This window comes from Opisthorchis viverrini (assembly GCF_000715545.1).
Source record: "Opisthorchis viverrini unplaced genomic scaffold opera_v5_490, whole genome shotgun sequence".
NCBI classification, from domain to species: Eukaryota; Metazoa; Platyhelminthes; class Trematoda; order Opisthorchiida; family Opisthorchiidae; genus Opisthorchis; species Opisthorchis viverrini.
Genome location: NW_008752148.1, coordinates 211,237 through 225,604, shown reverse-complemented (window position 1 = coordinate 225,604; position 14,368 = coordinate 211,237). Strand labels below are relative to the sequence as shown.

Here is a 14,368-nt window from a genome sequence, read left to right as displayed (position 1 = left end):
GGCAGCCTGCGGTTCATCCGAGTGCGTGCTGGTTTGTTTGGGACGAACGTTGCGTCAGCCTCGTGAACTTTCTGGACAATGGTGCTATATAATTCTTCCACTGGAGCTGGTCCCAGTGGTTGCTCGTCATTTCTCCACAAAAAGCAGAGGTAAGAAGCACGGTCTTAAGGACACTTCGGATCTATTGTGGTTTGCAGAGCATTTTAGTGGTCTAGTGCTCAGCTTCAAAGCCACTATGCTGCGTTATGATCGAAGGCGGTAATACCATGGGTAACCCTCTAACTGGCGCGCCAAAATAGGTGTTGGCGTCTCTTCGAAGCGTGAAGCTGGGGAACTCCTCTATTAACCTCAGTCGAGTAATAAACTCAAGAAATCAGAAACGTTTCCACCGGTTTATATGCGCTTTGTGCGTCATCATTTCAACCAATAGGTTCAGGCTTAGTCGTCATCTCACAGATGGCAAGCTGCTCATTTTTGTTGAGCGCAAATACCGCGACCGATGGCTTTGCGTTGCAACATAAATACCCGGGATGGACACGGTCCCTAAACCCATGCTAGATAAGGTAAGGTAGAGAAGGACCATGAGGCCTCTTGGCGCGTTAGAAGTCCCACAGACTTGATCTTAAGCCACCCTGGATCACCTTAAACCTCCAAAAGTGAACAATACGAGCCATCGTAAGAGCAAACTTTTCCCCTCAGCTAGTCGCCCGTGCTCCCAAAAGGTTTTCACGTCCGGTGATCAACACTCGGCCGCCTAATCTGCCACAATTGTTAATTGTCAACAGTGGGAGGACCATCGGTGATACCCGATGATGGCGGATTGAGGTTATTACGTGAGAGTACGAAACTCTGCACATATTAGTAAATCTTACGCTACTTAAGCCACAATTCGGACAGTGGTTCCACACGACGAACCATGGTGTGTTTGAGTGGGTTGTCGAAAGAACGCTACTATCTAGCACCCCGTGAGGTGGTCGACATGGTACCATCTGATTCTAGAGTTGATTGCTAGGTGATTAAAATTTAGCCCCACTGATCATCCCTTTCGGGTGTTGCATGTGACAAGGACTCTCTCCGGGCACTGCCCCATCAGTCCAACGAGATGCTGATATGGCAGACATTTGAATTTAATTGCTGTCATAAACTCAAATAAGTGCGGTAGAAGTTGGTGTTTGGCTTTCACTGCTCAATTGAAGAATCCGTATGCAGGTGTGGGATCATCTTTCACTGAACTTTAGCTCTATTATTGTCACTTGGTTTCCGTGAGGTGTTTACAACAGGCAAAAAATGAATTGGTCCAAAATATATGGGTTATTTAACGATCTCTAGCAAAATCGACTAGCTATTTTTGTGGCGTCCATCCTCAGGCTTCAAATACTTGACGCCATCACCCGTGGGATGCTCTTGCATTCCGGTCCACAATCTGCACCCGCACAATCAGGAGCTCCTCGTAAACGGCACGTGAATAGTGGGGGAGATGTCCGCACTTCACTTCACTGCTGGTAAGAAAGACATCCGGTTTTTTATGCTGAACAGGCTGGAATATTACCTTCTTAGCGTCCACAATACCTACAAACCAATGGACGTGTATGAATGCGCCGAATGAGGTACTCTACGTTAAGCACCGTCCTCAAAATTGGGATGCGCTCACCTCAGTCAGAGCAGTTTTCAGTCCTGCGAAAATGGCCCACCATCAGCAAACTAGATTTCCGATGCCTTCTTGCCTCGCAACACCACACGACCGGCCTTTTGAGGTGGCCTTAAAATTTGAGCCCGACTTCAGTGCGACATGCCTCCATGGATGGCCTCACGTCGTCCGCTAATGGCAGACACTTCAGGCGTAGTGGCCAGCCTCCGTAATTTTTAAACGGTCTGGCTTGAGGTACACCTCGCTGTGGTTTTCCTATGATGGCATTCCCGAGCTCCAACCGGCTATGTTTGGTTAGCACCATCCACACTCGACTTCTAACGAACGAATCCATTCATTTGTACGGCCATCTACGAACTCGGATCATTTAAAGTACATGTGGTGACCTAGCAGGGCACTCCCAGTAGGAGTTAATGCACGTTACGTGTCTTTTCATGCAACGCGTCCCACCTAGCACAGTCATTCGAGAGCTACTAGAATTGTAATGTTTGTTTTCCGAATCGGAAGCCCGGAAAGTCACTGAAATGCATAAGGAAAAAATAGTAGATAGGAAAAAACCAGGAGAAGGGGCGTGTGTACGCGTAAGATAGAAAGATTGTGATAAAAGATGGGGCTCTTTGGGCGCCCCTAGCTGCAAAACATTTGTGAATGGAATAGAACGTTTTGGGCAAAAATGTTTCATTTTGTTGTGCATGTAGTGGTGTTAGAAGCCGTCTTGATTTAAGATCGTGTTTGTGCAACTCATCAAATTATATTGTGCTCTGGGGGAAAAACTTAATGGAATACTTCCTAGCATCGCTGGGACCCCGTGATACTTAGATGGGGCTCAAAAGTCTACAGTGGCTCTCCGAACTCACTTGCCTGTCTATTTCAGCTCACCCGGGACATGTCGTAGGTTTCGAAAATTCAATTCCATTATCGGAATTCCGAGCGCCAAAAAGAGAGGAAGGACGAAATATGGACTAAAGCGGGTCCGTTAGCTGCACAATGCTCTAAGCTACAAAATCTTTACGAATGGAGTGAGAATGTTGCATTTTGTCACATATGTCTTTAAACCAAAAACCATTTTAATTTACTTTCATATTTTTACAACTCACCAAATTTCATTATCCAGTGCCTCTGGCGGAAGTCTGGTGGAATAATTTCCCAGCATCGCTGAGGCTCCGTGATGCCTAAATGGGGCTCAAAAGCTTAAACTGTTACTCCGGGCTCAATTTTCTGATTGGTTTGGTGCATCAGAGACACGTGACAGCTTTCGAATATTCAGCTTCATTGTGCGAATACTTAGCGCCAACTAAAGCCTCCGTGTTCATTGACCACCCGTGTTGAATTTACACATTTTTTTGAATTTGTTTCCAGTAGCCTAGGAAAAAATTCCGCTTCAGCTGTTGGCAACTACTATCAGGTGCTACACCTACCGATCCTGGTTTTGATTCGTTTTTGTTTGTTTATTGTATCGATACATGTGGTCTAAATAGTACCAGTTCAAAAGCCAACCGTGGAAATGTTGCCTACACAAAGGAAGCACGGTGTTCGGGCGTCATTTGTCATTGCTGTGACTTGCGCCTTCTTGTCTTCGATTCTTAATATAATAAGCTTCGTGTCGCCTTACTGGATAGTCGCAAAATATGGTAACAATCAGGGCTTTCAAAGGCTCGGCCTATGGGAAGTGTGCTTCCACAATTTTATATTTCCGGAAGATTACGTTTCCAAGGCCTACGAAGGCTGTTGGTACATCTACTATCCGGAATATAAGTACATTCGTTTTTGGTTAAATCCACGTAAGTGCAGTGCATCGGGTAGGGAATAATTTAGTTGTTTGCAGCATGGCTGTATGCTTGTCAAATACTTTCAATCATTGGACTCATATGCAGCCTGCTTGGACTGCTCTTCGTAATTCTGACTCTGTGCGAGATTTATGGAACACGGGAGAGGAAGCCGAAAATCACCATAATTTGCCTCGAGGCTACAAGTCGTAAGTTGATGATGATTTCACTTCCAGTTTTACGTAATACTCAATCAGTGGAAGACTATCATTCCTTTCTTAGGAAGTTGATTAATTTTATCCGCACCAACTTTGGTGGTTGTCCGGGTTGGAAATGTGTAGGTACTTGGCATAGCGTCATATCGATATGACGCTATGCATGGATCCATGCGCTAAAAGATTCATGTACTGACGCTGTCTGTCAGCAGGTGAGATTTCGCGTGCTAATCAGCAGAGCAACTGCCGGAGTAATAGAAGTTGAATTCTGGTATACTGGAAACAAATTAGATGAGGTGCTACGTTTGGTGTCAAACATGGCACCTGGCATATTCTTGGAAGTTGTATTAGTTCTGATTGCAGTGTGACAGATGAGGTGAATGCACGAATCTGCAAGGCTCGGGCCGCGTTTGCTAACTTGAGACACCTATGGCGTCAGAATGGTTTATCCCTGAATCTGAAGGGACGTGTGTATCAAGCTACAGTACGGGCTGTTTTGTTGTATGGCTGTGAGACTTGGCCTATTCGAGCAGCGGACCTGAGACGTCTTCAGGTGTTCGACAATCGTTGTCTCAGAACCATAGCTCGTGTGGGTTGGTGTCAGCGAATCCGTAACGAGGCAGTTAGAAAGCGTGTTTTCGGTTGTGTAACGGGTACTTCCATTGAAGAATGTGTCCAGCACCAGAAGCTGCGTTGGTTGGGACATGTTTTACGCATGCCGAACCATCGTTTGCCGAAGAGAGTACTGTTTTCCATGCCCAATTCGGAGTGGCGTAAACAGAGAGGTGGCCAACCCATGACCTGGCAGAGGAGTATGAAGGAGATCACGAAACGCTTGGGTGCTGTCGGTTCTACTCGCCTTCCAGGATGGGGACCGTGTGATCCTCACTGTGCCTGGTTGGAGACACTACAAGATATGGCTGGCACCCGATGTCAGTGGCGTTCTTGTTGTCAGTTTCTGTCCAGATTGCCTGAGTGAATTTCTGGAGGTGTAGGCACCTCGGAATGATTGTGTTAAGCTAGCACTAAGTCCCTCCCCCATCCACCTTTATTCTTTTCTTTACAATAAGGCTTTCAAATAAGTCATGGCTGTACGGCAGTGAAGCATTGGTGTTGAGCACTGATGTCATGCTGTCGTTGATGATGATGATGATATTCTTGTCTGCTAAACAGTGACCCATTCTAATAAACGGGACAGAGCGCGCGTTTCTTGGCTCCTTCAATGAGATAAAATTCGTGAAACTGGAGGATTTCCTACAGGTTGGCAACTTTTAGCTCTGTGCAGAAGCCAAAAATTCAACAAATGCTTACCATAAACGTAGTGCTCTAAAGAAAACTACCAACGGAGGATCGGATGTTAAAAATGCTGGCTTCATCAAGTTGAAACGTTCATCTGTGCTTAGTCAACAGCCACCGAGCAACTGGCTTATGATATCGAACTTTCCGCTGCGAGAACTCAATTAGGGGATTGAATGTTCTCTCTGTGCTGACTGATACCGTCAAGTATGTGCCAGCCTCAACACAGAAATGTTTCATCACCACCCCAAAAACGCGGGAAATGGCTTTTGCCGTTAAACTTGTCCAAGGAGTCTTCTGACGAGACAGGTCTCAGTCAATTCCTTTGACCACGAGGAACCTTTAGGCACTCTGCGCAGCGAGTTCACCTGCACCTACGTCGTGCACCCTCAAATAACTGAACCAAGCTCACCGGCATACGAAATACGCAAACTGTTCAGAACCACTAGCAGACTTACTACCAACCCGGTCTTGCTGCAGGATTTCTGACTCAATAAACTAATAGCGTCCTGCCATCCAACGATTTGGCAGCCCTAGTTTACCCCACCCAAATCAAACTAAGTAGGCCCCCAAAGGGAACACTAATAATCCAGGCACTCATATCAATGTACCAGAGAAAAGATCGCATAGCATCCCGATTCTCTTGTGTGCTTGAACGTACCAGAACTGTCTTCACTTTCAGTCACCATCGACAAAGACGTAGAGAGGGCTCACTGAGCTAATCCGTGCGAAAATTAAGGATTGCATTGATTAGGCTTGCAAGAAGCTCAAAAATCAATCATGTCTGGGAGATGAAGCCACTTCGTGCAACAGAAGTCCGTTCAAAATGATGAAACGCTTCTTTTGCCGGCTAATCTATTCCGTGGACAGATGCCTTTAAAGGTTTAACCCCACATGCCCTCGAACGAAAGAGTCACACGTATGTCATATCTTGATCATAGCTGATAGAAACAAAACGTCTTCTGCATCCACGGAGTTCCGAAGCTGTAGACCCCAAAATACAGTCAACTACTTACGCGGATGTGCATGAAAACGTCACTCAGAATACACGATTTTCCCTCTGCCAACGTCCGCTAACTGCAGAAGAGAGTGTGAGACACACTAGTCTCTTGTCCAAATTCTCGACACCTGAAATAGCAACCATCGATTTGCGTCACCTGAAAACCAGTTCTTCTCATCTCGGCCACAACAATAAATTACCCCAGGCACAGAGCCCTACAGAAAGTCGCAAATCTTTCAGCACCCGACTTAATGTCAGCTGGATTTTCTCAATCACCATTTGTAAAGCACCCTATCACACTGGGCTTCTTTACATCTAGACCCATCAGTTGCTGTCACCCGAGCGTAGCAAGCGTGCTGAACTTCTGTGTCGCCAACAGCAAGTGCAATAAGATCACATTGCGATCACGGCAATTTGACTCAAAAAGGATATCCACGACACCGAGATGTCACTTCCAGTTTGTTCATCATCAGGAAATGATCGACACTCAAGAGGCAAAGATCTATCCCTGTAACATGGAGGTACCTTGCCACACTGTTTCACTGACTTCCAGACCGTGCTCGCTGGAGAACTGTTATTCTGCAGCATACATCTCGTGACAAAACAACTTCTTAGTAACTTTTATTTACCGCCCTTCCAATAATCATACTTCTCAGGAGAAGACTCACTGTGTACCGCTCGTGATGTAGTCCGTCTCTTTTACTTCCACAGTCTTATTATGGTAGACTTAGCCGTTCTGTCCAACATGGACTGCCTCTCTAGTGGCACTTCCCTTCAAGAACACTTCTTAATTTAATCAATTGCGTGCAAGTTACAAACCTTAAACAGTCAGCCCAATATAGAGGGTCCGGCAGGCCACGACTAATCTGCCTCGTTCCGACACATGAGGAGTTGGTTATTGTGTTGTAAGCTGGCGAACACCTTTAGGTCGCAGTGGCATTCTAATCTTCGTCTTCAACCAGACCCTTGCGACAGGATAAAACTTCTACGTTTTCTTTGCCCAAACCAAAAGCTAACTTACCTACCCTGCTAGTAAGAGCCTGAACCTTCTGACCGAATGCCACTAGACACAGCCTGGTAAAATTTCTCGTTGTAACCACGACTCCTACCGGCTCGGCCTCTCAAACAACAATATGCACCGTCTATATAGACTCACAAGGCCGGATAAGAAGCAGGCCAAAGAAATTACTTGGACTGCTGTCATTGAGTTTACAGTCTGCGAGCTTGCCGTTTCTGTAACATCTCTACACACGTTAACTCCGTCCCAGCAGTGGCTGTATTCACGCCAATCCTGGACACATTCAGGTGATACATTACCTTGCTAATCAACTCAGATGGTGACGTTGGGCACCGAAAACACCAGATGTAAGACTATTACACTAACATGAACATTAAACGTGAAAAGCTTGATTTATCATCCTGAACGATTCTTTGGGTCCTATGAAGAAGAAATACGCACTCTGTGATTCAGCCGAGATAAGCTCAACTTATTTTTATTGCAACACCGATGCCTCCGGCTCCACTTCATTGCGACATTCTGAAAAATAAATCTCATATCCGACATGAGTGAGAAATTGTACCAGAGAGGAACCGTGACACGAGACCGAGGGGTATTTCTTCATTTTGAAAAAAAGATCTCGTCTACCAGTGAAAAATTTACCTTGCCCGCCGGGTATTGAAGCAGTGGAACTGATTGAGCAGGCAATATGAATAATTGACTTGCTCCAGGAACTGGAAGTTACTTGGCATTTCTTTTTACCCCCTGACCATGAGGTGACTTTGGCTTAACCTTCAGAGTTGTTGCCTCTCTCGAAAGGATAAAGATTAGGATAAACAATCAGGAGTTGTGACAACATACCGCCACTTCCATTGGTCCTAGTAAACACTGTACATTGTCTGTACATTGTTAAGTGGACGGCACTGGTGATCCGGAAGTTGTCTGGTTTTGTGACGCATCCTGACATTAGCTGGACTATTTCGTTTAGAACGAATGAATGACTAACGGTCAAGTCGAATGTGACATAAAGTGTCGAATAATGGCTTCAATAATGAGGATTTCAATAAGGGCCCCATCAGAAGAAGCATACAAACATATCTGCTACTATACAGTCTATTTAAAGGCATATCACAAAATGACAAAAAAGATCTCTAGCGTGCTTGATATGGAAATAAACCTACTAACTACAAATAGGAAAAGTGACAAACACGTGATGAGTTCGGAAATTACGACCAGTAGCTTCGGTAGCTGCTAAAATTATTTGCAGGTGGTTCGAATAAGACCTGTATAAATCATGATTAGTTTATCAGAAAGTTTTGATATCTTGAACGAATTCAGCTTATGTCATATTTTGATCTCTCTGGATAAGTTTTTTTAGATTTCCAGGATTAGCTGAACGATTTGTTACGCTTATTAGGAAAGAACAACACGTTCCTCGGCCCATTCAACTAGCTGAGCTTACAAGAAGCAAGGGAAAAACCTGCGGCACGTGCGAAACACTTGAAGTTTACGAGACATCGGAATCATCATGCATAATTTATGCACTTCATTAGAATTTCACCGCGAACAAGTGTGAGATGGAACTGTTCGTTACTCCTGTCTTTCAAAAGGCCCCTTTATTCCTTTTGACAGAAGACCAAGGTAGGGACAATTTCCTATCCAACAAAATGATTGAAGTGTTCGCAGTTTCCCCCATGGATTGCAAACCAACCATTTACCTCAAGTTCACGATAGATGCTCACTATAGGGGGTGATGAGTATCGCTCAATGGATTTATGAGGAACCCACTTGGATTGTGCCCATCTATTAGGGAAAAAGAAAGTGACAACGTAAACCAACCAGTTCAGAGTATTTGTGTGTGAAAACCCGGTGAATGGGACCAGCTATCACTGACAACGCGAGAAGCTGATGGGAGTCGAAGCACCGACTAATGACAAAATTGTGACTGCAATTTGCCGCATGAAAGGCATCACGGCTTTTATAGTGGGCTAGCATCACCGATCTTCTGTTTGCCAACAGGAATGGAAGACCTTGTCGAACGACTTCTTCGTTGACCTGGTCAAAGTTTCTGTTCCGTCCCTCATTTAAAGTTGCTGATGGTATTTTTCACATACGAAGTCGCAAGAAATTCACTTGATTAGATTTATGACCAAGCGGATGATAAATCCTAATGTTACAGCTATCGGTTCAGGGTCCACTGTCATTATCATTCTGGCGCTGCTTGTTTATCCATTTCAATGGTACAAAATCTGTGTATGTGAACGATCTGAAAGTCGGGTGCACGCCATGTCAGAATGGCCGGATAGACGTCATTCAAAATGCTTTTTGTCCTAAAGAACCATTTAATTGATTGTAAATTGTTATGCGACAGCCAGAATGATGTATTTTGCCACCCGAAGTCTCTGGACACCATGAAGCTCACCACATCAATCGGACTGCTGCTTGACCTTGAAAGTTGACGTTCTTCTCAACTGGGTCACATTAAACTTCACTCTCGGGTCACAGCTCATGAGCGAATTAATTGTGTTTCCAATAAATGACTTTTCAATTTACCCAGTTTAGAGAACTTTGTCAGGACATACAGCTATGATAAATGCAAAATGGATGATAGGTTACTGTATGGGAGCATTTTGGATATATTTGATTGATAAGATGGCTGATGGATTTCTAGTTGGTTATATTTGGTTCATTCACAAAAATTCGTCGTATCCGTTTTACCGGTAGCCAAGCTTCATGGGAAAAATCATTATGGTCCTTTGGTTGACTTGTATTAGCTTCTCGGCTTCTTTTCTGTTGGGGGTGAGATGGACCAAATGGTTACAGCGCGAATTTACTGATCGGAATGTCCGTGGTTCGAAAGCGGACCTCTGCCTCTCGACTTCCCCTGTTTAGACTTGGGCAACCTGGCAGTATCCCAGCCCTCGTGCTTCCTTTGGATGGCATGGCAGCTAGGCACCGAAAAAGCGCTACAACTGAACGAGTTTTTCGTCTGTTCAAAGTTTGAGCAGGATGACTGTTTGGGGTAGATGTATTTTTCCCTTGAGCTTGTATGTAAGTTTGCGCGAAAGTAGCAACCTTTGTTTTCATGAATCGGAATAAACAATGTTCTCGTGCTTTATAAAGCCCCAGCCTTGCTTCTTCACGAAAAGGATCGTTTTGGGTGCCTTTGGGCGAGATTGATACTAATTTTGACCGAAGGAAGATAGAGATTGGGTATTTTTTTCTTCAAAGGCGTTCGTGGCTTGTTTTCTCATTTATACTTCACATATTTCATCCAAAATATTCATATGTTTGTTGACTGTCCATTTTTTCCGACAGTATGCTGTACTATAGTCATCATTACTGCCGTGGGCGTGATGAGTAAGGATCGAGAGTGGATGCCACGCTCAGACTACAATGAAGTTTCATGGGGTTTCGCGTTTGCAGTGTTGTCCGGATTCGCTACGGTCTTTTGCCTCTTTGGTTTACTCACTCACTTTCTGTCCGTGGAAAGTCGTATCAAAATGGAGGATCCCTCCGTCAGACAGAAACTCCTAGATGTCAACGCCAAGCATGGCTACCCGAGGTCAGTTTCTGGGTTCGATGTGGCTGCAGCCACTGATTCTAAGTTGGGAGGAGGCGTCCCCTCCCTGTTCACCATGCCACCAACCGGCTCCCAGTTTGGACCAGGCAGCACAATGATCGTGCCAGGAACTGCGAGCGCACTTAGCCGGGGAACAGTTGCTCCTGGAGCTGTGGGTACCGCGGCTCAGGGAACGTCTGCTGCAACGGTTTCGGCAAAACTGCGCCAATCGCTTGAGGCTCAGCAAGCTGCGATTTTAGCAGCAAATGCAAGAGCAGCTGAATCCGGAGGTACCGGTGCAGGATCATCGGCGACATATCAGCAAAACATCCGGCGAGACCCTGGTTCAAGTAGTTCACTGAATCGACAGTATCCACCGATTTCACATCAAGGATCCTACACTCATCTTCATCCTGCAGTTGCAATGGACTCTACTGTCTAACCACTACTTTTTCGCACGTCACAGTTCCAGTACTTTCAATATGTACTAACGATTTTGTTCTCCTAATCGAGTCATACCAAATCTCTTTGATATCCTAAGTAATCACGGTGCACAGCTTGAATCCTCTTGTCTCAAAAGTGGAATCGATGTTGTGCTCAGTGTTCAGTGGACGAGAATGTGTACATATTTTGCCGTGGGATGACGCAACATACGGGATGTCCAGGCCGTTGACTTCTCTGTGATGTAGTTGATTGAAGGGTTTGAGCAGACTGTCCTGCTGTATTCGCCACCTGTTTCTAGTACGAACGCGACGGGAATAAATTGAATCTGATCGCTCAACTGATGTAAACAAAAACTAGAAATCATCTAGTGCTCTCAATCTCACGAAATTTTGAAGAAATTAGATGGTCCTAATCATACCTTCTATGCTTACTCTTTCTCGAAACGCTGATCTGTTGCGTTATTTTCGGGCGGTTCCCAACCATTGAATGAAATTCATGGTTGAAGTGTAATATGTGCCTACGGCGTCCCAGTCAAATGAAGAAACCGCTTATTGTTTTTCGCGTTTTTTGAACACTGGCTACAGTATGGTTTAGTAGCTGAATTCGCCAAGGTGAATTCCGCACCGCGCAGAGATGACACTACCAATAGAGGTTGCAGAATGTCGTGGCAACACTTTCTGTGGCTTCAGGTTCAATTGAGAGTTGCTGTTAGGTTACGAAGGAATTGAGTTATTACATGGATACCGTTTCCAAGGGTTTCAGCAGAACGCATTCAATTGCACCAAAGACTTACCCGTTGATCATATGTTAAAGGTCAAGGTTAGGGTTACCAGCCAAGCACTACAAGGCTGGGTCGGCGGATACCTACTGGTGTACAAGGAGCAGTAACTACATGTATGTATGACAGGCCCCGTCGAAACCAGCGGCCGAACACTCACTCGAACATACCCACTGTTCGCTGGTGAAAGGATTAACGTGGTTCGTCTTAGCGCACCTTTTGGGCACATGGCTCTGAGTAGTGACTGGCGTCATCCTTAGTGTAATGTGCGAAGTCAATCCTAGATTACCACACAACTAGGTTGCAAATAAATTCATTTGCGCATCGATTTGGTTTCGACAGGAGACTCATCTGAATCCTAGCTAGATCTCTCGGTTATGGTCTTCTTCAACTGCAAAAAGGCCGCCTCTTGCTTCATTTGATACGATATTCGAGATGTCACGGAGTATTTTCTTCACGGATAACCACTCAGATTGTGTACATATGTGTGTGTAATCTGTGAGATTCCTGGTCTCGAGTAACTTGAGGCTAACGCGGGTGGCAGCCACAAAATGGACAGTGCAGATGTACAGTGTTCAGGTCACTGATTTTGTCGTAAGCACAAAGTTTTTGCAACAGCGTCGTCACTTGCTCTTCGAAATGCCCTTCAACTGTTGTGCACTACAGAAAGTATCAAAAAGTCAGCAAAACGACAATGGTAACTTGGTGGAATTCAAACTATCTAGTCTGAAGCACAGAGACCCAGTTAGTGTTGCTAGCAGAAGATCGACAGACAGAAAATTGAAGACGTCATATTTTTCTGAGGTCACGTTCAGGTAGCAGACAGTGTAGTTGTAAAATCTGAGCTCCATGAAGCCTAATCGATGTAAATAGCTAGTCGGTTCTATGAATGTTGGGCAAACAACTCAGCTACCCGATATAAAAGGCATCGATGAATGTAGTCCGTACTGTTCGACTAAACTTAGATGAAAACGACTCATTCAGGCGGTCCAGTAAACAGTTACCCTCGGAAGACGGGAACGGTCCCATTAGACAATGGAATCAGTTGCGTACATTCACACGGAAGTGTCAGACAGGAGGGAACCTGCGGCAAGGTGAGTGGGGGGTACGGTTAAGCAAAACGACGAGATCGAAAGAATGAATGGGAGAACTACCATAAGGTCAAGCTAGATTCAACAGCTCGTTTTGTAGGTCTAAAATTTATATTTTAGGAGGAGTGCTGGAAAACTTAGGCACCGCTTTTTTGGTTAGTCTTGCTTGAACAAAACATCGATGTGAGCCGCTTGTACTTCTATCGGATTTTTCAGTGGAATCCAGGTAAGAAAGCGAGTATGTAGGTGATTATCTCAGCCGCTATGTTGAGGTTTTCATTTTTAGCCAACTTGATTTCGCTCCAGAAACTGAAGCAGTTGCGTTCCAAACAAACTCACCACATAAGTAGTTCAATCGGAGGGAACATAAGGTTGCTGAAAAATCTACAGGCCACGATCAGTTTTTCTTACTCCTGTCCTTCAGCTGACACCGGAACAAGCTGCGTGAAAATTTCTTTCAACCTTCTGTCACCAAAATATCCGTTTGTTAAGAATTCCTTGAATCTGACGACAGTACAAAATAAATGTTCAATCGTACAATGAAGCGGCGTTTGTCAGCTTGCCAACGCCGGCGCATAGTACTGTTCTTATATCTTTAGTAGTCCCTATTTGAGTCTGGTTGGTCAGCGTAAAGCAATAGTTCAATGACATGTACACGTTGCTACGCTTGTAGATACACAGGCCCAATAAATATATTTATTATTTTAGTGGATATGAATGAAACGACCTAAGAGACAACCGAAATAAGAAAAATCACATCAGCAACAGGCTTCACTGGAGTAAAGCATCACAATCAAGAAGATCTGGATGTGTCCCTTCAGCACCGTGGTTGAAGCCTTGGTGTGCTAAATATCTTTTATTGTTGACTACTTATTAGTAGTAGGGAATTTATTAAACCGTGCGAGGATCGTAGGTCATTCGTCCAGAGCACACCTCAAAAGTCCAGAAGATATATTGGTTTCATCTTACTATATTTTCTTGAAAGGAGACCTACGCACAAGTGGTCTTTGTAAGTTCTGTGTAACTGAATTAAGTTTGTCTCCCTTACACTGTTTTCATAGCAATCGGGTAGTTTTTCCTGAGATCACTATCTCACTAGCTTGTCAATAAAAACAATGGCGATTATCATGCCTTGATGTTTTCATCAACTTATGGGTCTAGAAAGTAGCAAACAACTTAACCGGCGCAACTAGGATCCTACGGGAACGAGCTTCATCGGCAGATGGGAACCATCAACAGCCTGCACAGTGGTTCTGGCCACCATTTCGTATCAATCGCACCTAGTTTTATTGTATTTTAGTCAGTCCTATCCGGTTCCCTCGGTGATGTGAATTTTGATTGACAACACGGAAAATTTCATCCCAACTGAAAGTGGAATGCGAAGTCACTGGCCTAATTCTGACATTTGTGCGAGTCAGGCTTTTGACAGATTGTGGATAGAAGAGGAGGGAAAGGTCATCTTGAGGCCAAGAAGGCACATGGGTTATGCGAACTGCGATACTCGTCCGCAACTCCCGATACGTAAGCCATCCTTATGTCTAGCTGTAGTAGGATGCCAGAGGCGTCAGCCA

General features: G+C 44.7%; 2 protein-coding genes across 2 annotated transcripts; one reads left to right on the top strand and one right to left on the bottom strand.

Annotated features, from left to right (window-relative positions):
* Positions 1-3,152: 3,152 nt before the first annotated feature.
* T265_11372 (hypothetical protein) lies at positions 3,153-11,482 on the top strand (the record flags this gene model as incomplete). Its single annotated transcript, XM_009178008.1, has 3 exons — positions 3,153-3,429; positions 3,474-3,623; positions 10,241-11,482. 3 exons carry the CDS (start codon positions 3,153-3,155, stop codon positions 10,924-10,926), a joined length of 1,113 nt encoding a protein of 370 aa, XP_009176272.1.
* Positions 4,713-10,009, bottom strand: T265_11371 (hypothetical protein; the record flags this gene model as incomplete). The annotated part of the gene is made up of 3 exons (XM_009178009.1): positions 4,713-4,811; positions 8,641-8,725; positions 9,744-10,009. 3 exons carry the CDS (start codon positions 10,007-10,009, stop codon positions 4,713-4,715), a joined length of 450 nt encoding a protein of 149 aa, XP_009176273.1.
* Positions 11,483-14,368: the final 2,886 nt, after the last annotated feature.